Source organism: Pteronotus mesoamericanus, unplaced genomic scaffold (assembly GCF_021234165.1).
Source record: "Pteronotus mesoamericanus isolate MK-2021 breed Mesoamerican mustached bat unplaced genomic scaffold, CSHL_Meso_final contig_58, whole genome shotgun sequence".
Classification (NCBI taxonomy): Eukaryota; Metazoa; Chordata; class Mammalia; order Chiroptera; family Mormoopidae; genus Pteronotus; species Pteronotus mesoamericanus.
Window position 1 is genome coordinate 8199079 of NW_026555205.1, and position 24391 is coordinate 8223469.

The 24391-nt window shown below is 39.5% G+C and overlaps 1 protein-coding gene and 1 pseudogene across 1 annotated transcript in view; one reads left to right on the forward strand and one right to left on the reverse strand.

Moving 5' to 3' along the window:
• Nucleotides 1-841: 841 nt before the first annotated feature.
• Nucleotides 842-1296, forward strand: LOC129076255 (60S ribosomal protein L32-like; annotated as a pseudogene).
• A 16339-nt stretch (nucleotides 1297-17635) lies between these two features.
• Nucleotides 17636-24391, reverse strand: part of COL4A5 (collagen type IV alpha 5 chain) — a 432611-nt gene continuing 425855 nt past the window's right edge. The window contains exons 50-53 of the mRNA XM_054580374.1: nucleotides 21359-21536; nucleotides 19376-19490; nucleotides 18864-19036; nucleotides 17636-17998 (exon numbers count right to left, since the gene is read on the reverse strand). Of these exons, the coding sequence (XP_054436349.1) occupies nucleotides 17917-17998; nucleotides 18864-19036; nucleotides 19376-19490; nucleotides 21359-21536 (548 nt within the window). The 3' untranslated portion in view covers nucleotides 17636-17916. The remainder of the gene's footprint in view (nucleotides 17999-18863; nucleotides 19037-19375; nucleotides 19491-21358; nucleotides 21537-24391) is intronic.

Genomic DNA, 24391 nt, shown 5'->3' on the forward strand with positions numbered 1-24391 from the left:
CAGAAAATCAAACTGTATGGAAGTCTGACAACCAAAGAATTAAAGAAGAAACATTCATCCAGATTGGTAGGAGGGGCAGAGATGGGCAGCCAGGGAAGAGAGGATATGCAGCAAGGTGGCGGCTAGATGACTGGGCAGTCTCAGATTTGCGTGCAGATAAACCAGGAGGACCAACTGGGGAGTGAGACAGATTGTGCACAACTCAGGGTTCCAGCATGGGAAAAGAGAACCTGAAAACTTCTGGCTGTACAAACCTGTGGGGTTTGCAGCAGCAGGAGAAACTCCCAGCCTCACAGGAGAGTTGTTCAGGAGACCCACAGGATCCTAGAATGTACACAAACCCACAGACTCAGGAATCAGCACCAGAAGGGCCCAGTTTGCTTGTGGGTAGTGGGGGAATGGTGCTAGAGCTCAGCAAGTGGCATAGTTACTTCTCTGACTCCTCCCCCACATAGAGTGCCACAATGCAGCTATGTGGGTTGGCCTGCCCTGGTGAATACCTAACGCTCCGCCCCTCACAACATGACAGGCATGCCAAGACAAAGACATATGGCCCAAATGAACAGATCAAAACTCCAGAAAAAATACAACTAAGTGATGAAGAGATTGCCAACCTAACAGATGCAGAGTTCAAAACACTGGTAATCAAGATGCTCACAGAAATGGTTGAGAATGGTCACAAAATAGAGGAAAAAGTGAAGGTTATGCAAAGTGAAAGAAAGAAAAATATACAGGGAACCACAGTGAAGCAAAGGAAACCAGAATTCAAATCACAATCTGGAGCAGACAAAAGAAAAAACATTCAATCAGAATAGAATGAAGAAATAAGAATTCAGCTCTCTTCCTTGGTGCTGCCTATGGAAATGGCAGCCATCTCTTACACAGCACTATGACTGCCCTCAGACCCCTCGTGAAACCCAAGATTGTCATAAAGAGGACCAAGAAGTTCATTCAGCACCAGTCAGACTGATATGTCAAAATTAAGCAGAATTGGTGGAAACCCAGAGGTATTGACAATAGGGTGCTCAGAAGATTCAAGGGCCAGGTCTTGATGCCCAACATCGGTTATGGGAACAACAAGAAAACAAAGCATATGCTGCCCAATCGTTTTTGAAAGTTCCTGGTCCACAACATCAAAGAGCTTGAAGTGCTGCTGATGTGCAACAAATCTTACTGTGCTGAGATTGCTCACAACATCTCCTCAAAGAACTGCAAGCCATTGTGGAAAGAGAAGCCCAGATGGCCATCAGAGTCACCAATTCCAATGCCAGGCTGCACAGGGAAGAAAATGAATAGACAGATGAACACATTGTATTTGTGTTCATAAAATCTTAAAATTCTGCCATCTGGAAAAAAAAATGAAATAAGAATCCAAAAAAAATGAAGAGAGGTTCAGGAACCTCTGGGACAACTTTATGTTCCAACATCCGAATCATAGAGGTACCAGAAGGAAAAGAGGAAAATCAAAACATTGAAATCTTATTTTAAAAATAAGGAAGGTAAACTTCCCAAATCTGGCAAAAGAAATAGACTTCCAGGAAGTCCAGGAAGCTCCGAAAGTTCTAAAGAAGCTGGGTGCAAGGAAGCACACACCAAGGCACATCATAATTACATTACCCAAGATTAAAGATAAGGAGGGAATCTTAAAAGCAGCAAGAGAAGACACAGTAACCTACAAAGGAGTCCCCATAAGACTATCAGCTGATTTCTCAAAAGAAACCTCACAAGCAAGAAGGGGCTGGAAAATGTATTTAAAAAAAGTAAAAAATAAAAAAAAATAATCAACAACAACAAAAAAAAAGAGAGACGGGGAAAACCCCTCATGGACCTGGACAACAGTGTGCAGATTGCCAGGGGGAGGGGTGAGGGAGTCAGGAGAGGGTGTCGGGGGATAAATGGGGATGGACCCAGACTTGACTTGGGTGGTGAACACACAACACAATGTACGGATGATGTGTTGTAGAATTGTGCACCTGTGTAAAATTTTGTTAACCAGTGTCACCCCAATAGATTCGATAAACAGTTAAAGAAACAAAAAAAAAAAAAAGAAGTATTCAAAGTCATGAAAGGAAAGTAACTACATCCAAGATTACTCTATCCAGCAATGCTATCATTTAGAATGGAAGGGCAGATAAAGTCCTTCCCAGATAAGGTGAAGCTACAGGAGTTCATCATCAACAAACCCATATTATATGATATGGTAAATGGACTTATGTAAGAAAAAGACAATCAAAACTATGGACCATAAAATGACAAGAAACTCACAGCTATCAAGAACTGAACCCAAGAACAAAAACTAACTAAGCAAACAACTAGAATAGGAAGAGAATAATAGAAATGGAGATCACTTGGAGGGTTATTAGCTGGGAGGGGGTGGTGAAGAATGGGAGAAAAGGTACAGGGAATAAGAAGCATAAATCGTAGGTACAAAATATACAGCGGAACATTAAGAATAGTATAGGAAATGGGGAAGCCAAAGAACTTATATGTATGCCCCATTGCCATGAACTAAGGCAGAGGAATACTGGTGGCAAGGGGGTGCAGGGTGGAGGGGAATAAAGGGGAGAAAAAAAGAGAATGGGACAATAGTAATGGCATAATCAATAAAATATAATTTAAGAAAATAAAAAAATAAAGAAAAATCTACAGGTAATTCTCAGTGGAATGGATGAAGCTGAGATTCAGGTAAACGATTTGGAACATAAGGAAAAATAAGCATTCAACCAGCACAGCAAGAAGAAAAAAGAATGGAAAAAAATGAGGATAGTATAAGGAGCTCCTGGGACATCTCCAAATGTACTAACATCTAAATCACAAGGATGCCAGAAGGAGGAGAGGAAGAACAAGATATTGAAAATTTATTTGAAAAAATAATGAAAGAAAACTTCTTTAATTTTGGTGAAAGAAGTAGACATACAAGTCAAGGAAGCACAGAGAATCCCACTCAAGCTGGACCCAAAGAAGACACAACAAGACACTCCGTAATTAAAATGCCAAAGGTTAAAGATAAAGAGATAATCTTAAGCAGCAAGACAAAAGCAGAGAATTACCTACAAAGGATTACCATAAGGCTGTCAGCTGATTTCTCTAAAGAAAACTTGCAGGCAAGATGGGACTAGCAAGATTTTATTCAAAGTGTTGAAAAACAAGGACCTACAACCTAGATTACTCTACCCAGCGAAACTATCATTTAGAATTGAAGGGCGGATAAAGTGCTTCCCAGACTAGGCAAAGCTAAAGGAGATCATCATCACAAAGCCATTATTACATGAATTCATAAAGGGATTTATTTAACAAAAAGAAGACCAAAACTCTGAACATTAAAAATGGCAACAAATTCACAACTATCAACAATTGAATCTAAAAAGCAAACTATCCAAACAGTCAGACCAGGAACAGAAACATAGATATGGAGATCATTTGGATGGTTACCAGCTGGGAGGGAGAAGGGGGGAAAAGTGCAGGGATTAATAAACATAAATGGTAGGTACAAAATAGACAGTAGGATGTTAAGGATAGTATAGGAAAAGGAGAAGCCAAAGAACTTATATGTGTGACCCATGGACATGAACTAAGGGAGGGGATTGCTGGAGAGAATGAGGGTACTTGTTGGAGGGTGTAAGGGGGAAAAATTTGGACAACTGTAATAGCATAATCAATAAAATATACTTAAAAAGAATATATACAAAATAATAATATGGCTGTCACAAATTCTACATTATCAGTAATTACTGTTGGGAACTGTCCCTGGTTTCAGGGACTGTAGCCTCGCCGACAGGAGAGAGGGCCCCAAGGCTGCAGCTGAATAAGGAGGCCTTGGGAAAATAGGCCACTGAGGAGACAAAACCTGTTCCCCTGGCAGGGTCCCTCACATAACCATGCTTGGCCCCGGAGAATGGCTGGTTTGTCAGTGATGGGAAAGACCCCTTGATGGCAGGGGCAACCTAAGGCAGGCACAGTTGCTTAGGGGCCATCAGGGAAGGACTTGGGGGACATGGAGATGGGGCAAAAGACCCTCACCCCTCGACTGTGTCATGACCGAAGTCCTCATTCTATCTGAAAGAAGACTCCTTATCTCTTGGCTGCTCTGCCTGGCTGCCTGACCAGGTCAGTGAAACAATACTAAAGGCAAGTACAACTTTAAACTGGATCTGGCAGTTCCTGGGGACAATTAGGCCTGGAAAAGGAATGCATTAAATCCTATGAAACTTCCTTGGCTAAGGATGCCCTCGAGTTAATGAGTATTGATGTTTGGCATCGAGCACAGAATGTGATCAGTTTCCAAGTTTTCAGGGCCGAATGGGCGCCACCCTGTCTACAAGACCCTTACCTGAGGCAAATCTCTGTTCCTTCAATCATAGCCTTTTGACATTGATTGATGAGCTTTGCACGCATGCTGTATACCCCTGTGCATATCTTTCTCAACAAAAGCCACTTCAAGAGAAGGGTTTGGGACGTTCTCCACTAGAGGGAATAGCCACCCCCTTTCTCTGGCAGACCGAGAAGTGTCTGGAATGATTTATTTCATTTTCCTCCATCTGAGGCATCCCCGCAGGGACTCTGCATAGGACGCGGGTAATCCCCCATCATCTGGTGCCCGAACAGTGATAGAGGCCATGAGCCATTGTCGCAGACCGCACACCACCTGGACAGGAGTTTCAGTGCATCTTTCATCCCCGGTAAGGGACCTAGTGACACCATCGCTTGTTGGTTATGCTGTGGGTGTGCAAAGATAAGGGAAAGAGGGATTTCTTTTAGGGTCATCTCTTGTGTCCATTCGATTTCTTCCCTGCTTTTTCTCTGCCTCAGGTAACATCTGACAATTCAAATTTGAATGCAAACACTCTTTGCAGGCTCTTGCTTTCTCTCCCTTGAGAAGTTGCCGCACCTTCACGGGCAAGGGTAGAGCATTTAAAAGCCACAAGGGTGCTTGCTGCGATAAAGACTCCCTTGAAAGGATAAGCTGGATGTGGACCGGGACAGAAAACTAGGTTTCCTGCCAGCCGCAAGCAAACGTCCACAGAACAAGAGGCACACTGTAAAAGTATTCACAGTCCCAACCCTGTGGCACATTTCCCACCTAGGTTTAGTTCTCAAGATGAGAAAGCAAGAATCTAGCTTGGAAGAAAAGGTTTACAAGATTAGATAAGGTGGAGTGGAGATGAGAGAAGGAGAAAGTGAAAACGAAAACAAAAGCATCTCAGCCACAAAATGGGCTCGAGACTTTCTAGGGAGATGTACTTTCAACTGCTTCAGCAGCATCTTAAGGCTGCAGTATGTCAGGTTAAAGAGAAAAATGTAATCAATTTATTGCAGACTGGAAAGAGATACCGTCCGTTTCAAGATAAAGGTTGTCTAGATTTAGACATATGGGAAAAAGTTGGGCAGAAACTGAAATGGCTCCAGGAAAGCGGGATCTCTATAGGACATCAGATTTATTAACTTGGAGCCTAGTTAGAACAGCTCTCTCCCCTACCACACTAGAAATCCTTGTAATCAGGAAATCTTAGACTTAAAGGAAGGGGTCCATAGGGCAAATGCAGGTGTGAGTACTGAGTCAAATTGCAGGGCACCCTGGAATGGGTTTGCCCCCCGAGAGAGGGGTCCATGCTTTGGAAAGTGTCGCGGTTCCAGCGGCGTCCAGTGAGCTCTCACCGGCCCTTGAAAATCCAGGGGAGAGACTGTAAATCTCGGGCCGGGCCATAACCGTATCTGCAGCAAGTCTCCAAGGTGAACAGCCTCTGGCATGTTGGAACAATGTAGGTAAGGGAAGTCAGCAAGCCATCTTATTATTAAAGGACGTGAAAGAACTCAACAACTTTTTGGCCATGACCAGGCTTTCATTCACATCCCACTTACTCAAATTTACTTACAACAGCTGTCCAGTCAGTCTCTAGGATTTCAATGTGCTATCACAGATTTTATAGGCAAAATAGAAATCAGTCTGCCCTCAGATAAATTATTACGTAACATCCCAATCCTTAACATTCACCTAAAAGAAAAAAAATTAGTGAAACCCCTATCCCCAAAGCAAGGACTGTTTTTATTGATGGCTCAGGAAAAACAGGAAAAACTGCCATCACCTGGCAGGAGGATGAGGCATGGAAGCATTATGTTTCCTATGGTCATGCTTCCACCCAATGAGCTGAGCTCTCAGGAGCCATTATGGCTCTCCAGCAATGGCCTCACGAGCTCTTGAATTTAGTTTGTGATTCTGGTTATACTGTATATACTCTCCCTCATATAGAGCAAAGTCTTCTTAAGGAGTCTATTGACCCTTCTCTGCTCCGCCTATTTTTAACCTTGCAAACTTTAGTAGATATAAGGGAACATATTCTCTTTGTCACTCACATGCATTCCCATACAGGTGCCCTTGGTCCTATGTCTGAAGGCAACGCCCAAAGTGACGCTCTAGTGAGCATAATAGACTCTTTTCAAAAAGCTGTTGCCACTCATCAATTTTTTCATCAAAATAGCCATGCACTTTGCAAGGAATTTAAACTCCCTCGTTCTCAGGCTAAACAGATTATTAAAGAACATCCAGATTGCCAGGATTTAGGTAAAGCATTGCCTTCTGTTGGAATTAATCCCAGGGGCCTAGAGCCCCAAGTTATTCGGCAGACTGATGTCACCCATTACCCTCCTTTTGGGAAGTTTAAGTTTATTCATGTCTCTATTAATCCTTTCTCCAGGGCATTACACGCCTCTGCCATTACAGGCGAATTGGCCAAGAACATAAAAGCCCACTGGCTTGAGGCTTTCAGCCATTTAGGCCGCCCACAGTAAATTCAAACTGACAACGGACCAGGATATACGGACCTGATCCACTCAGGATTTCCTACAAAGGTGGGGAATTCAATATAAAACAGGTATCCCTTATAATCCCACAGGCCATACAATTGTTGAATGCACTCATCATACTTTTAAAACTTAACAAACAATAAAGGGAGAGCCAGGAAATCTCTCCCACAAATTTGATAATTTTGGCCATGTATACTTACAACTTTCTCTTTTTTCTTTTTAAATCATGGTTATTCTATTACAGTTGTCTCAATCTTTCCCCTTTTGTCCTCCTCCACACATCTTACTCCACCCTCCCCGCTCCCACAGTCAATTCCCACTCTGTTGTCCATGTCCGTGGGTCATTCATACATGTTCTTTGCTTAGTCCCTTCTTCTTCTTTCCACCATTGCCCTCCTTCCCCCTCCCCTCTGGTCACTTTCACTCTGCTCCACGTTTCCTTGCCTGTGGTTTGTTTTGTTTGTTAGTTTATTTTGTTGAATAGATTCCACTATAGGTGAGATCATATGGTATTTGTTTTTCACCGACTGGCTCATTTCACTTAGCATAATAATCTCCAGTTCCATCCATGTTGTTGAAAAAGATAGGAGTTCCTTCTTTCTTTTTTTTTAAAATGCATATTGATTTTATTTATTTTTTAAATGTCAAAATCCATGATAAAATATTTAAAAATTTAAATCGATTATAAAGTCTCAGCAATTAAAGCAACATGACACCAGCACAGAAATAATCAAGTAGATTAATGAAATAAAATAAGCATTATAGAAACAAATGTCTATATCTTTCTAACAATGTAATATATGAGTCAATTGATATTTCAAATCAATGGGGAAAATAAGGCTTATTCAACAATTAAGGCGCATGGACCACTATTACTTGAAATAAAACAAATATAGAGCCCTATTTTACACATTATAGAAAAAATATTCAGATTATTTAAAAATCAATATGTAAAATCTAAGGAGTTTTAGGAGGAAATACAAAATAATATTTTTCTTACCCTGATGTAAAATATTCAAACCAAGAAGCTATTAAGTAAAATATTGACAGTATGACTATATTAAACATTTAAGACTATATAGTAATATACATAAAAAAAGTTAAAGGACAAGTAATTGAATGGGAAAGTATTTGCAACACATCTAAAAAAGGTTTAATAGTTTTTTTTTTTTTTAGGAAAAATATTCTACAAATATTTAATCAAAAAATGGATAAAAGAATACACCTCCATGAAACCAGCATTGAAAGATATTCTAAAGGGACTGCTTTAAGAAGATGAAGAAAAAGAGTCTATGAATACCCAGTTCCTTTCAGTCACCAATACTCGGTATTACTAATGTTTTTAATAATTTTAATGATTGTGACAATGTGTTATTTTGTTACTTTATTCTTTGTTGAAACTAAACCTGCTTTTGTATACTTCTTGCTTATTTCTATTATTTTTTTAAAAAAGCTTTAAATGACTTCTTGGTGTATTTACAACTTTCTTAATTGTGGTGATTCTCTTAACACACCAATTGAAAAACATTTCAATAGCCAAAAGGCAGATAATTAGGGACCTTGTCATTTAATCCTTTAGTATTATATAGAAATCCCTTAGGAGAAGGAAAATGGGAGGGCCAGTTGAATTGTTAACTTGGGAAAGAGGGTATGCTTATGTTCTAGTACCCACAGGACCTTTGTGGCTGCCTGCCAAGAGGATAAAGCTATACTATAGGAGACCAGCTTCCTCACCTGATGTGCTTCAACCAATTAGAGAGGATCTGCCATCTGGAGGACCTGACCAATCAGCTATCCCAGATGGTCATAACCTAGTGGTGACGAAGGATGTGGGCCCACTGTCAGAAGCTGGAGATGCCGACAACCAGGCCTCCCCACCTGACCCAAAAGCAGTGATTTGGGGAGATGCAAAAAATCTCAACTGTAGGGCTGAAAAACTTATGAAGGATGTAAGGGTCCAAGATACCTCTGAGAATCGATTTTTAGCTTACTTAACAGTAGTATCTTCTAACTGCACCAAAATTATAGTAATGCTTGTCCTGTTAGCTTGTTTTGGGGGATGTGGCCTTTGCTGCTGATGTTCAACCTGTTTACTGGGGTCACATCCTTGATCCACCCGTGTTTAAGCTTCACACTTGGTGGAATCCAGAACCCCCCTAAAATGGAACTCCTCCCTATACTCTTAGGGAAATATAAAACATTACCTTCTGGGGGATATTTCTGCTAATCTTAGAGGACAAATTGATCAACTCCAGCTTGAACTGTGCCAACAGCTCCAGGATATTAAACAGCTCACTGAGCATGAGGTCTTTCAGACCCTGCATAACAACCCTCAATGGCTCAATCCAAAAACTTGGTTTGAGGGACTTAGTTTATGTGTTTGGGTCATCGGGGCTGTGGGATGCCTCCTGATTGTAATTTTTGAGTGTCTTGAGATGCATTTTCAAATTGTTCTCCAGGGATTGCATACATGACAAGCAAGTAGCAAGCTTTGACAGACTTAATACCGTGTCTGCCTTAACAAACAATAAAAAGGGAGATGTTAGGGACCGCTTTGTGTGGTATCGGGAATTGTAGCCTCGTGTGAGCTAGGCCCCCTGCCTGTAAGCCTCGACTGGAAAGCCAGGAATGCTGGGAGGTGCATGGACTGATTCTAACATGGAGGGTTGTGTGGGAAATCTGGCCTAAAAAATGCAACATAGTTACTAAAGCTTCCTCTGCTTCACACTGCCCTAATAAGGAAAAAAAAACAGGTGTTTTACTTCACCATAAGGAGATAATTTCTGAGCCCCGAAAAGTGTGCCTTAATGAGCACCTGGCACCAACTTGTCTGACGGGCCTTGATTTAAGACAAACCTCTGTATTTCTTCAATTTATTATCTATAGCCTTTTGATGTAGATTGATAGGCTTTATATGCATGCTATATACCCCTGCACATATCGTTCACAATAAAAGCCACTTTTGAGAGAAGGGCTTGGGGCATTATCCACTAGAGGGAATCACCAACCCCCTCTCTTGACAGGCAAGTTGTGTCTGGTAGTTTATTTCCTCATCTGTGGTGACCCGGAGAGGCTCTATGGGACAGAATCCTCCTTCAGTTATGGTCAATTGTTTTTTCAAAGGATGCCAAAACAATTCAATGGGAGAAAGAATAGTCTTTTCAACAAATGGTGCTGTATCACCTGGATAACTGAATGCAAAAGAAATGAAGGTGGATCCTTCACATCATGTATAAAAACTTACTTAAAGGGAATCAAATATTTAAATATAAGAGCTAAAACTATAAAACTCTTAGGATAAGAAAACATAGGGGCAAATCTTCATGATCTTGGATGAGGCAATGGTTTCTTCGATGTGATACCAACGGAAAAAGCCACAGAAGGAAAAATAGATGAATAAGATTTCATCAAAATTAAAATATTTTGTACTTTGGAAGACACCATCAAGAAAGGAACAAGACAACCTGCAGAACTGGAGAAAATATTTAAAATCATATGTTTTATAAGGGAGTTTTATTCAGAATATATACAGTATTCATACAGCTCAACAATAAAAAGAAAAATAACCAAATTTAAAAATGGACAAAGCACCTAAATAGACATTTCTCTAAAGAATATATGCAGTCTTGACTGTTGTGGCTCAGTTACTTGGGAGTCATTCTGCCAAGTGAAAGATCACCAGTTCAATTCGTGGTCAGGACACAAGCCTCAGTTACAGGTTCAGTCCCCAGTCGGGCACATATGAAAGACAACAGATCAATGTTTCTCTCTCACATCGATGTTTCTTTCCCTGTTCTTTTCCCTCCTTTTCCCTATCTCTAAAAATAAATAAATGTTTTTTAAAAGAATATACACAAAAGACCAAGAAGCAGAAAAAAAGATATTCAGCATCATTAGTCATTAGAGAAATGCAAATCACAACCACAATAAAATACCACTTGACAGTCACTGGGATTGTTACAATTTAAAAATGGAAAAATAAGTATTGACAAGGATGTGGAAAAAATGAAACACCTGCACATTGCTGTGGAAAACTGTTTGGCAGCTTCTCAAGAAGTTAAATATAGAATTAGTATATGACCGAGCAAATCTACTCCTAGGTATATACCCCTAAAAATTGAAAACTGATTTTCAAAAATGTACAAGAATATTCATAACAGCATGATTTACAACCATCAAAGGGTGGAAACAACCACAATGCCAATGAATGAATGAATAAAAAAATTTTAGTATGTCCACATAATGGATTATTTTAAACTTGAAAATGACTGAGGTATTCACACATAATGTGGACGAACCTTGAAAACACTATGCTAAATGAAATAAACCACACAAAAAGGTCACATATTTCATATACATATGATTCCATTTATATAGAACATCCAGAATAGGTAAACCCATAGAAACAGAAAGCAGATTAGTAGTTGCCAGGGACTCCAGGGAGTGCCAGTGACTGCTTAATGGGTATGAGGTTTCCCTTCAGGGTAATGAAAATGCTTTGGAACTAGATAGAGGTGGTGGTTGCACACATTCTGAATGTACTAAATGCCATTTGAATTGTTCACTTTAAAATAGTTTCATGTTTCGTGACTGGTGTGGCTCAATGGATTGAGCATTGGCCCGTGAACCAAATGATTGCTGGTTTGATTCCCAGTTAGGGCACATGCCTGGGTTGTAGGCCAGGTCCCTGGTTGAAGGTGCATGAGAGGTAACCAAACATTAATGTTTCTCTCCCTTTCTTTCACCTTCCCTTCCCCTCTCTCTGGAAATGAATAAATTAAATCTTTGGGGGAAAAAAAGAAAAAATAAAGGAATAAAGCACTGACAATGCTACAATGTGAATAAGGCTTGAAAATATGCTAAGTGAAAGAATCCAGGCAAAAGGTCATATAGTATATGATTACATCAGTATAGAATGTTCATGCATGCTAATCTTTAGAGAAAAAAGTTGTTTTCTAAGGCTAAGGGGAGGGAGAAATGGTAGGATAGGGAGTTGTTGCTAATATGTATGGAGATATTTTTCTGGAGTGCTAAAAATGTTCTGGAATTTGATAGTGATGATGCTTGCATAACTTTTGAACATACTAAAAAACATTGAATTGTTCATGTTGAGAGGGTAAATTCTATGATATCTGATTTACATAAAAGAGAATGTACTGTTTTAACAAAAATAATAAGGGTGTAGAATAGTGTTTATAACATTAAAGCTACAGTATATGAAAATAATAGCACAAATTTCAGGAGAGAATTTAAAGTTTACTACTGTAACATTTTTAAAGCACACATGAAATGGTATTATATAACTTGAATGCAGATAAGTTAAAAATGTATACCTAAACCTTAAACCAGTCATTAATCAAACAAAAAGTTAATATGCCTCAAATAAGATAAAATGGAGTCAGAAAAACACTCAATCCAAAACAAGTCATTAAAAAGTGAACAAATTACAAATGGCACAAATAGAGAACAAATAGCAAGATGAGAGGTTTAAACCAAACCACATCAATAAATGCATTGAATGTGGGCAATCAAAAGGAGATTTTTAGATTGAATAAGAAAGCAAGATCCAATCCCACTATATGCTGACTACAAGAAATCCACTTCAAATATATAGACAGAAATAAATTAAAGTGATGGGGAAAAAAATGAACCTTTTGAACACTAACACAAAGAAAGCTGGATGGCAATATCATTGTTTTTTTAAAACTATATTTTATGTTATTATAGTTGTCCTATGTTTTTCTCCCCTTTATCCATGTCCACCTAGTACCCCTATTCCCTCTGGCATTGCCCCCCCACCTTAGTTCGTATCCATGGGTCATAAATATAAGTTCTTTGGCTTCTCCATTTTCTATACTATTCTTAACCTCCCCCTGTCTATTTTGCACCTACCAATTATGCTTCTTATTCCCTGTACCTTTTCCCCCACCCTCCCCTCTCCCCAACACCGTTGATAACCCTCCATGTGTTCCCCATTTCTGTGATTCCGTTCCTGTTCCAGTTGTTTGCTTAGTTTGTGTTTGTTTGTTCTTTTAGGCTCAATTATTGATAGTTATGAATTTGTTGTCATTTTACTGTTCATAGGTCTGACTTTTTCTTAGAAAAGTCCCCTCAATGTTTCATATAATAAGGGCTTGGGGATGATAAACTCCTGTAACTTTACCTTATCTGGGAAGCACTTTATCTTCCCTTCCATTCTAAATGATAGCTTTGCTGGATTGAGTAATCTTGGATGTAGGTCCTTGTCTTTCATGACTTTAAATACTTCTTTCCAGACTCTTCTTGCCTGTAAGGTTTCTTTTGAGAAATCAACTGATAGTCTTATAGGAGCTCCTTTGTAGGTAACTCTCCTTTTCCCTTGCTGCTTTTAAGATTCCCTCCTTAACTTTAATCTTGGGTAATTTAATTATGATGTGTCTTGACAGGTTCCTCTCTGGGTCCAACTTTTTTGGGACTCTCTGAGCTTCCTGGACTTGTATGTCTACTTCCTTTGCCAGATTGGGAAAGTTTTCTTTCATTATTTTTTTCTAATAAGTTTTCAATTTCTTGCTCTTCCTGTTCTCCTTCTGGTACCCTTATGATTCTGATGTTGGAATGTTTAAAGTTGCCCCAGAGGTTCCTATGCCTCTCCTCATTTTTTTGCATTCTTGTTTCTTTATTTTGTTCTGGTTGAATGCTTATTTCTTCCTTCTGTTCCAAATCATTGATTTGAGTCTCAGTTTCCTTCACTTTGTTCCCTGTATATTTTTCTTTATTTCATCTAGCATAGCCTTCACTTCTTCCTTTATTTTGCGACTGTACTAAATCATTTTTGTGAGCAGCCTGACTTCCTGTGTTTTGAACTCTGCATCTTATAGGTAGGCTATCTCCTCATCGCTTAGTCCTTTTTCTGGAGTTTTGATCTGTTCTTTCAGTTGGGTCATATTTCTTTGTCTCAGAGCATATGTTTTGTTGTAAGGGGCAGAGCCTTAGGTATTCGCCAGGGCAGGGCAACCGACTTCGTGGTGCTGTATGTGGGGAAGGGGTCAAAGAGGGAACAATGCTCATTGCTTGGCTCTCACTCTGCTTTCAAATGACTGGACATTTCTCCCACCACCATGATCCCCACAGGTTTTTACAGCCAGAGGTTCTAAGGCCTTATTTTGCCCATCATGGAGCCCTGGGTTGTGCAGTCCCCAGTGGTCCCTCCTGGCATATCTGTACGTGAATGTTAGACTGTCTGGTCCTCCATCCTGCAGCTGCTGCCCTGCCTACCTGGGTTCACCAGCCACCGCCTTGCCACATGTCCTCTATGCTCTGGCTTCCCATCTCTGCCCTTACTACTAGTCTGGATGAATGTTTCTTCTTTTATAACTTGGTTGTTAGATTTTCATATAGTTTAATTTTCTGGCAGTTCTGGTTATTTTTTTGTTTTTAAATTTGTTGTTCCCTTCTTTTGGTTGTGCAAGGAGGCAAAGTGTATGTACCTATGCCTCCATCTTGATCTGAACTCTCTCATTGTGGTTTTAATTTGCATCTCTCTGATGATTAGTGATACTGAGAATGTTTTCATTTGCCTCTGGGCCATCTGCATGTCCTCTTTGGAGGAGTGTCTATTCAGATCCTTTTCCCATTTAATTGTATTGTTTATCTTCCTGGTTTACATTGCATTAATTCTCTTTATAATTTGGAGATTAAACCTTTATCAGATATATCATTAGCAGAAATGTACTCCCATATGGTGGGTTTTCTTTTCATCTTGCTGATGGCTTCTTTAGCTGTGCAGAAGCTTTTTAATTTGACATAGTCCCATTTGTTCATTTTCTCCTTTGTTTGCCTTGCCTTAGGAGATATATTGGTAAAAATATTGCTGTTGGATATCTGAGGTTTTACTTCCTATACTTCCTTCTAGGATATTTATGGTTTTGTGACTTACATTTTGAGTCTATTCTTGTGTGTAAGTTGGTAGTATAGATTCATTTTTTGCATGTACCAGTCTAGTTTTCCCAACACCAAGTGTTGAAGACACTGTCTTTTCTCCATTGTATACTCTTGCCTCCTTTCTCAAATATCAGTTGGCCATAAAAGCAAGGGTTTATTTTTTGGGGCTCTTTGTTTTGTTTCACTGATCTATGTCTGTCAGAATGACTACCATCAATAAATCAACAAACAACAAGTGTTGGTGAGGATATGGAAATAAGGGAACCCTAGGACATTGTTGGTGAGAATGCAGGCTGGTGCAGCCACTGTGGAAAACAACATGGAGTATCCTCAAAAAACTGAAAATGACACTCCCTTTTGACCCAGGAATTCCACATCTGAGAATATATCCAAGAATCCCAAAACACCAATATAAAAAATACATGCACCCCTATGTTCACAGCAGCACTATTTACAATATTCAAGATATGGAAACAGCCTAAGTGGATAAAAAAAGCTGTGATATACTTACACAATGGAATACTATGCAGCAGTAAAAAGGAACTCTTACCTTTCGCGACAGCATGGATGAACCTGGAGAATATTATGCTAAGTGAAATAAGTCAGTCAGTAAAAGACAAATACCACATGATCTGACTAATATGTGGAATCTAATGAACACAATAAACTAATGAACAAAATAGAAACAGAAGCATAGATACATGGAACAGACAGTGGCCAGAGGTGGTGGTGGGGAGAATGGAGGAATGATGATGAAAGAATTATCTAAAGAACATTTATGCATGACCCAAGGACATGGACAACAATATGGAGATTGACTGAAGGAGGGGAGATGGTGGGGATGGGTGGAGTTGAGGATGGGGAGAGAAAATGGCTACAAATGTGATAGGATAAACAATTATGCTAAGTGAAATAAGCCAGGGGGTGAAAGACAAATACCATATGGTCTCACCTATAAGTGGAACCTAATCAACAGAACAAACAAGTAAGAAAAATATAACTAGCAACATTGAAAGAAAAAAAAAACTGACAGTAATGAGAGGGAAGGAGGGAGGGGGTAACAAGGAAAAGAAGGGGAAGGGTCAAATCAAGGAACATGTATAAAGGACCCATGGAGAAAGCCAAAGTGGGGAAGGATTGAGGGTCAAAGGTGGGGGTGAGTGGGTCAGGGGAAGGTGGTGGCAGGAAAATGGAGACAAATATATTTGAGCAATAAAAAATAATAAAAAAAAGAAAGCTGGATGGCTATATTGCTATCTATGTAGATTTCAGAGCAAAGAATATTAACATTTCCTTTTTCCATGTTACCATTATCATAATGATGAAATCATTGTATCAAGAGTCATAAATGCTTATGCACCTAATAATAGATCTTCAAAACAGATGAAGCAAAACCTGATAGAGCTTCAAGGAGAAAAGCCTTAGCACACTATCCTGTGTCCATGGCTGCTACTGCTTACTCAAAGAGGACAAAAGAAAATATTGGTCTCTCAGAGAAGGAGAATGATGTTATTTGGAAAAATGGCTTTAGGCTATTATCTCTTTTAACTTATTGGAGGAATTTTCTGTGCTGCGGCTTGCCATAAGGTGAGCAACAGCTGCCACATCTGAAGGCACATAGTTAAGAATATATTTAAACCCAGTCATCTCTAAGCCTGGCTTTCTTCTACACTGATTACTATAAGCCAAGCAGGGCCCTATTTTAGCTTAAATGTTTTCCAACTAGTCTTTAACCTTTCCTGTCTCTAGAAACTGATAAACAACCACATACTTCTTGGCCCAGTTGGCTTGATGTTTGTTCAACTGATCCCAGTTTAAATTTTTGCCGAAGTGAGCCAAATAAGGAAAGTTAATGCATGTGAAGTATGAACAATGGAGATTATACTTAGCAAACTCAAGTTGCTTCTCTCTGTGTTTATGTATATTAATGTAAATGAAATATAACTCCTAGAAGGGACTGCTTATTCATGTGCAGACATGTAGTCTATCTGTAAATGTGAAGATATTTACACATAGGCTAAAGACATACACAACAAACCATCCTTAAACATATGATATCTTTAATTAAATTGATATTGGTGAGTTAAAAAACATTAAGTCAGAAGAATACAGCTAGGGGAATTAGGTATTTTATGACTATAATAAAATTCTTAGAGTGAAAAAGAGTAAGAAACATCAGTTAGCATTGTAATTGAAGACAGAAGACTAACCAAGTATTTTCTTCCCAGTTTTTGTATGGGTAGAGGCCACCAAAGAATAATTCTTACTTAGGAAGCACAGAGAAAAAAAATGATAATTTTTGGTATATTTTTGCTTCTTGAAATTATTTTGGAGAACTTTGCGTAGTCAGGGATGAGCAAAAATAAGATAAGAAACATTAAAATGGGGGGACATCTGGCATCAAGTGTCTTGAAGAATACAGCAAAAGAGAAATTGCTCCAGTAGATACTATAATTTTGTATGTAATATAAACATTTAAAATTATTATTAAAGTGACTAAAAATGACCTATATTTTAAAAAGTCAAATAAGAATTTAGGGGATAAAACTCAAAAGAAACGTGCTCTCAGTAAGTAACTTGGTGAATTATAAATTCTCTCACTTTGATAAACATGGATATATAATCCTGCTCTCTGTACTCAAGGATTTCCTACATTTTCTGTAAAGAGTGACTCAGGTCAAGTTTCATCTAAATGACTCAATGTTTTTAACTAAAAGGTTGTTTACACAGTACACACATTCTTCACGTACAGATCAAAATAAGCTTAACACTTTTATATTAAAAACCTAGGATTCAGTTGGATTAGTAGCACCATGAATAACAATTCTTTCCTGAAACTGCAGTCTTTTATTTTATTCAATGTGATTCTTCTCTTAATTGAGTTTTTAATGTGCCATTTCATTTACTGGGCAAAATATATAATCATCTCATAATCCTTAGAGAAACTCATTCTGGACTAAAAATGTAAATTCATTTCCTTATTTGTTTTGTAGAAAAATAATAGTGACCTTGCTCTGGCACATTGCTGAGGTACATCTGAATCTTCATGGTTAGTAGTTGGCATGTTCTCTTGGTCATATACAGTAGCACCATTGGTGGCAGCAGTGGTAAAGATGGGGAGAGTGAGACATTGCATTCTGGGAATTTCATATATATATGTCACATTTAAAAGCACACAATAAATTCTTCAAAATATTATGTCCTCTTCATGCACACTTGACATCGGCTAATACGTGTCCTTAAGTCTCCTGTCTTCAGTGTTTCTGACTGAGGTTTGCTGGGAAATAAGAAACAAGACAATCAGATTTGTCTCTTCCTGTATTTCCATTCTATTATTGATTGGTTCAAATTCACATGCAAACATTATTTTTGTGTTTAGTAAGCTCTCCTTATGAGTGAACGGTTAATTTTTGAGCAATATGTTCAAGTGCAATGACTAGTGTGGCCTAAGAGCCACTACTGGTAGGTATTTTTGTGACTGTTCTCTGCAGCACTATTATCTTTGTCTATTTGTCTCTCTCTCTTATACATTTTTCTAATAGTCCTAGAATCAGGGATAACTGGGCAACTGATGATGAAAAAATGATATACTATATAATACATAAGAAATGCAGATAGATAATACATAAGAAAATATTAAGTAATAATTAAAAAGAAATAACATAAAGATACTTAAACTAAAAAAATCCAATAGACTGAAGTGTCCTGAGGTATATGTGTTATGCACGGTCTCACTAATATAAGTGTTGGATGAGAGGCTTGAAAACATCCTGGGAAAAGAGAGTTTATTGGACTGGCAGAGGGAACACAGACAATAGTTTCAATTCCTGAGAAGGCCTGAATCTAGTTGAATATCTACTCACTTGTTATTGAATAGATCACATGACCTTTCATGCTCTGCCTGTTTTGTTATTGAAGAATTGCTATCAAGCCACCTCAAACCGTAAGTACCTACTGTTAGCTAAGTTTGTTTTTCTGACTACAGCCAAATATATGAGGAGAACAAACAAGAATAAAGGACACAGTCTACTAAGTTTTTAACATTTGTTGAGTATAAACCATACATGAGTTGTCTCTCTTTTCCCTAGAATCTCAGAAGGAAGCTGAGGACCTAAAGTAAACTAAAGCCATAAGCACCTTACCTGAACATGTCTGATATATCTACAGTTGCCAGCCAAAAGCTGTAGGAATTGGAATAGTAGTTGCAGGTACCCCGCCCATGGCATTCAATGAAGGGTGCTGAACGAAATTCTTCCAAGCAGGAACCAGGGGAGGCCAGGGCTTGACCTGACCCCTCTGCCCCAGCACTTGTGTGCTAGAAAAGACGACAGAAAATGTGCCATAATACCCATGTGCATACCTTAGTGAATGTTCAAATATATCTGCTGAACTTGGCCAAGAATTCAAATCTAGTGAATTAACTAGGGCCAAAGGTAAGATAATAATATCCACATCGAGGGGACTCAACAAAAACAACAGACATATTATAAAAATATGTTGTAAAAATGTGTGAGGGGGAACACAGTGCTTAGAACCTATTTGAGATCAAGTTTTTACTATGAAAATTACAGAGATTTTTCATATTGGGAAGAAATGTTGATATGATGGACAGTGGGTTATGATGAAAACAAAGATAAGGAAGAGTGTTTCATACCATCATGAAGGAATAACCAATCCAGAGAGAATCCCATCCCTGAGGACAACGGGGAATCTGGATGGTCTGACTGTGAACTGCAATCACGACAGCTGGAGCTTCACACACTGCACATCTAGTAAGGGAAAGGGAGAGAGAACACAATCTACAAAGTAAGTATGTGGAATATAGCAGTCCTTTGGAAGTCATCCTGGTATAGACGCCCATTAAAGTGTCTTAAATGCTCAGAAAAAGAAGGGAAAATGCACTTTGAGAATTGCTTTTGCATAAGCTCTGTCTTCCAATATACATAGCAAAGTTATAAATAATAACTGTAAGCTTTTTTCAGAAACTAAAGAATCACTGCTATAGTATTTTCATTTTTCACACTTCCCTAAATTCAAACTTGCTACAGTCAATGCCAAAATTGCTGTAAGAGTTTGGCTTAGTGTATTGCACATACTACTTGCTGACAAAGTGCCCAAATGGAAGATAGACATTTAGTAATGCTGAAACTGTGGAAAGAACAATGTCTGGTAAACTACAAAACGACAAGAAACAGCCAATTTCTTAACTCTCACTCAATAATTTTGGTCCAAAGGTATTTATTAACCATTTGGTCTATCTGGGGATGTACTACATATACAGAATGCTAGGAAGGAACCCAGGCACTTGGAGATGGGGCTTAAATATACAAAATCAAGCAACAGAGTAGACAGTTGAGTCTACCAAATCTTTAATAAAGTACATGAGTGGACCTTTTGAAATTCTGAACCAAACTGACAGTTTATCTGCAGTATAAAGAATACATTTAGGGGACCTTTAACTCCCAAGAGTTAGGATGAACAAAAATCACAAAAAGTAAATTCCTAAAGGATATGGGAAAATGTATTTAAAAAGGGCATGTTGAATTTGCTACTAAGAGAGGCTGGAGTAGGTTTAACCTTTATATTCAAGGTAAAAAGGAAAACACTAGACTTTCCAATGAGTCATCCTTTATACTGGATTCCCAGATAAATTGGGTTATGATCATAATGAAAATGGCAATCTCTAATATGTTTAGGAGATCAAGTTAAACTAGGGTTCTAACTTGAAAAAACTCTAGAAAATCTCTATTAATAGTACCACCCTCCTTTTAGTTACTCATGCTCCAAATTTCAGCTCTCATTTACTTCCTCCGTCCCATAGCTAATCAATTTGCCAAATCCTATCTTATTCTATTAAAGTGACACTTGTCCCCAGTTGAGACTTCTAATTCATTCCTACCAGGATTTTAGCAATACCTTCAATTTAATTGATCTCTTTGCTTCAGGGTTATCCCCTCTGTAAACCATGTTACACACTAATGGTTCTGCATTCTTCTCTAAAATGAAGGCCAGACAACCTTCAGGGATCTCTATTATATACCAAATAAAATATAAACTAAAATTGGACATTGAAGGCCTGCTAACATCTGAGTTGAAGAAAACTATCCAATCTCCCTTCTCCCTATGCAACCTTTACAAAATACATTCTAAAAACATCAATCTGCTACCTATTCCCATGTTTTCTGTCTCATATGTCATTCCCCATTATAGCTGCCCATGTCTCCAGTCCTTCCCGTCCTTCAAAGACTAACCAGTTCAAGACACATTTCTTCCACATAGTCATCCCAGATTTCTCCAGTTAAATTAAACATTGCTTTACCTATGATTTCAGAACATTTTTATTAAATCTGTTGTAGCACTTAGCTCAAGCCTAATATATATTAAATTAATTTATGTATATTTGCCTAATGATTAGACTAGACTGTAAGCTCTTTGTGTTTTGCACTATGTCTATCATGGGCCTGGTCAAAATGGATCAACAATAAATATGAATCAAACTAAATACTGAATTAAATATTATAAACACACCCCTACCTAACCTGGGAGAAATGTGATCAGATTATTAGATGTGGACTCATTTCTGACTAGCTAAACTAATTGGGGATTGGAACAAGTTGAAGATATACCAATGTCTCACCGACTAATGAATGGCTGAATGCTCTGGCCCTTCAGGGGCTCCATGTTCATTGGCATGGGCTTTGGAGTGGAGAGCCAGTAAGAATAGTCATTTCTTGAAGCAAAGTTACAAACATTGTTGATGTTGCAGAACATGAAAGGCATGGTACTGAAATGACGAAGGCAGCTGCCAGCCGTCCCTAGAAAGAATTGGGGATAAAAGAAGAACTATGTCATGATACTTTAATTTCTTCTATAAAAGTAACAAACAACCTTATAAAAAAACTTGCCCACAAGTCTTAGATAATAAATATACAGCTGTGGATGTAGAGGAGAAAGATGGCGGAGGAGTGAATGGGAGTCATGCTGACCTCCTCCTCCTAAGACCAAACTGGAATTGTGACTACATAGTGGAGTAATCACCTGGAAAACAATGGAACTATAGTGGGAGAGGAGCCTTGGTGCCGCGGACAGTGGATTCAACTCTCACACATCCCAACAGTTGAGAAGTTCGGTGGAGGCTTGAGAGAGTGGGTTGGGTGCCCACGGGCACTAGCACCAGAGGGACATGGAAACGGTCAGTTAGCTCCCCCCCGAGAAGAAAGGGGTCTGAATCATAAACAGGGACCTCTAAACTATAGTAGCTAAAACCAGGAAAATACAGACAAAACACAACCCTGAAAACCTTAGTGGCGCTCTCTGCCAGAGACAGGTGGCTGGGGATGCAAACAGACATTTAAAGGTCCAACGCAAAAATTGCAGTAGCAGCCACCCTCCTTGATCTCTCGGAAGAGGTGGCAGCAGGGTGGGCTGGTGCCTGGAAAAAGACTGGTGAGGAAAACTTTGTGAAGAGAACTGAGACGGCGGCCGGTGGAGCCCCGGTGATAATGTACCTCCTACTCTGCAGCTACCATTTCGCTCAGGCATAAGGGAATCAATTAACCTGCCTTTTGTGTGCTCCGCACACAAGTTGTGTGCGTGTAAGCTGGGGGGCTAAGTGCAGACTGGCTGAGAGAGCCTTGAAGAGAGAGTGGAGACAGAGGCGTTGGGGAAAGAACGGGAGAAGGAACCGGGGAGACCCCACTCCTTCTCCTTTCCCTACTCTCCATTGTGTGGGAAAAGGACACACCTCCAAATAGCCAAAAGCTGAAAAGCACACAATAGAGAGCCCAAAACCACCCAGTGCAGGCGTGCACACTTGCGCCGAGTGGCCAGGGAGGGTTGGCGAGTATGTGTGTGGACCCGCGCGGGCTGGCGGGGGCTCGCACAGGTTGGCACCGATGGGGCCAGCAACGGAGTGTGCAGATGGGAGAGGGAGGGTGTAAGTCGATCAATGTGGGCCGGCAAGTGAAGAGCAGTCTGCAGAACTAGTGGATCCTGGCCGAAAGGATAACAGAGCTGCCCAGAGTCCCTGGAGGAAAGACTGGAGGCAGGATTAACTGGAGAGTCCTAGAGCTGACTTCCTCCCTTTTCGGTAGTCTCCATTTGGTGAGGGCAGGCAATGCATCCAAAGAGCCAAAAGCGGGGAAAGCACACAATAGGCAACCCTAAACAGACCAGTGCCAGGGTGCCCGTGGGCCTGGGAGGCCAGACGAGTACGCGAGGTTGAAAAGAAGCCCCCTGGGCTGAGGCAAATACGCCTGAGCCCAGGCGGGCGGGAGATCCTGCCGGGCCGGGGAGCGTGATCAAGGAGCCAGTGTGAGAGTGCAGAGCGATCCACAGAAATAGTGGATTCCTGGCACAAAGGGTCACACAGCTGCCCAAAGCAGGAGTCAGACACAGATAGTAGACTTCTGGAAGGCTCAAACAAATGACCCAAGGCCATATATGGTCAACAACTGACATCATCACAGGCAGGCCCAGAAAGAAAAAGAGAAAACTAACTAACTAAATAAATAAAAAGACCCGCCTACTACCACAGAAGTTTAATCCACAAAGTCAGGAAATCTAGACGGCCCAATTGAAGCAGAAGCAAAAATAAATAATTTATTTGTAAATAATTTATTTACAAATAAATTACTTAACAGACTCTCACAAAAATGGGAAGAAAAAGAAGTTCCCCACAAATGAGTGGAAAAGGGGACTCCCCACAGAGAGAGCTCAATGAAATAGAGGCAAGGGAACTATGACATGTTGAATTCAAAACAATGGTTCTAAGGAAGCTCAATGAGCTCAGCCAGCTAAAAGAGAACTATGAGAAACCCCAGAGAAACTATCACAATCTTACAACAAACTATATCAACCTGGAAAAGAACATACAAACTATCAAGAAGACACAAGAGGACATGAAGAATACCATTTCTGAATTGAAGAACACAGTAGAAGGAATCCAAAGGAGGCCGAGGATCGAATCAGTGAGATGGAGGATAACGTAGAAAAAAGGTCCCAGAAAGAACAAGAAAGGGAAAAAAGATTGAAAAAGAATGAAGAGGCATTTAGGGAAATGCAGGATAACCTGAAATCCAATAATATCCATATAATAGGGATACCAGAAGGAAAAGAAGAGGAGCAAGGGAGAGAGAACATCCTCGAAAAAGTAATGATGGAAAATTTACCCAATTTGAGGAGAGAAAGGATCTCATGGATCAAGAAGGCCCAGAGGACCCAACTCAAGAGCGACTCAAGGAGGTCCACTCCAAGACACATCATCATTACAATGGCAACTATCAAAGACAAAGAGAGAATCCTCAAGGCAGCAAGGGAGAAGGAGAATGTAACATACAAGGGAGCCCTGATACGCTTAGGAGCTGACTTCTCAACAGAAACACTACAAGCCAGAAGGGAATGGCAACAAATATTCCAAGTCATGAAGAGCAAGGGCCTACAGCCAAGGCTGCTCTATCCAGCAAGGCTCTCAATTAAAATAGAAGGGGAAATACGGAGTTTCCAGACAAAGGAAGGCTAAAAGAATACGTCTCTACCAAACCAGTACTACAAGATATGCTAAAGGGACTGGTTTAAGAAGAAGAAGGAAAAGAGTGAGAAAGAGAAAAACACAGGGACAAAGAGAAAAAATGAATAGGTTTCTATCCATAATAACTCTCAAAGTAAATGA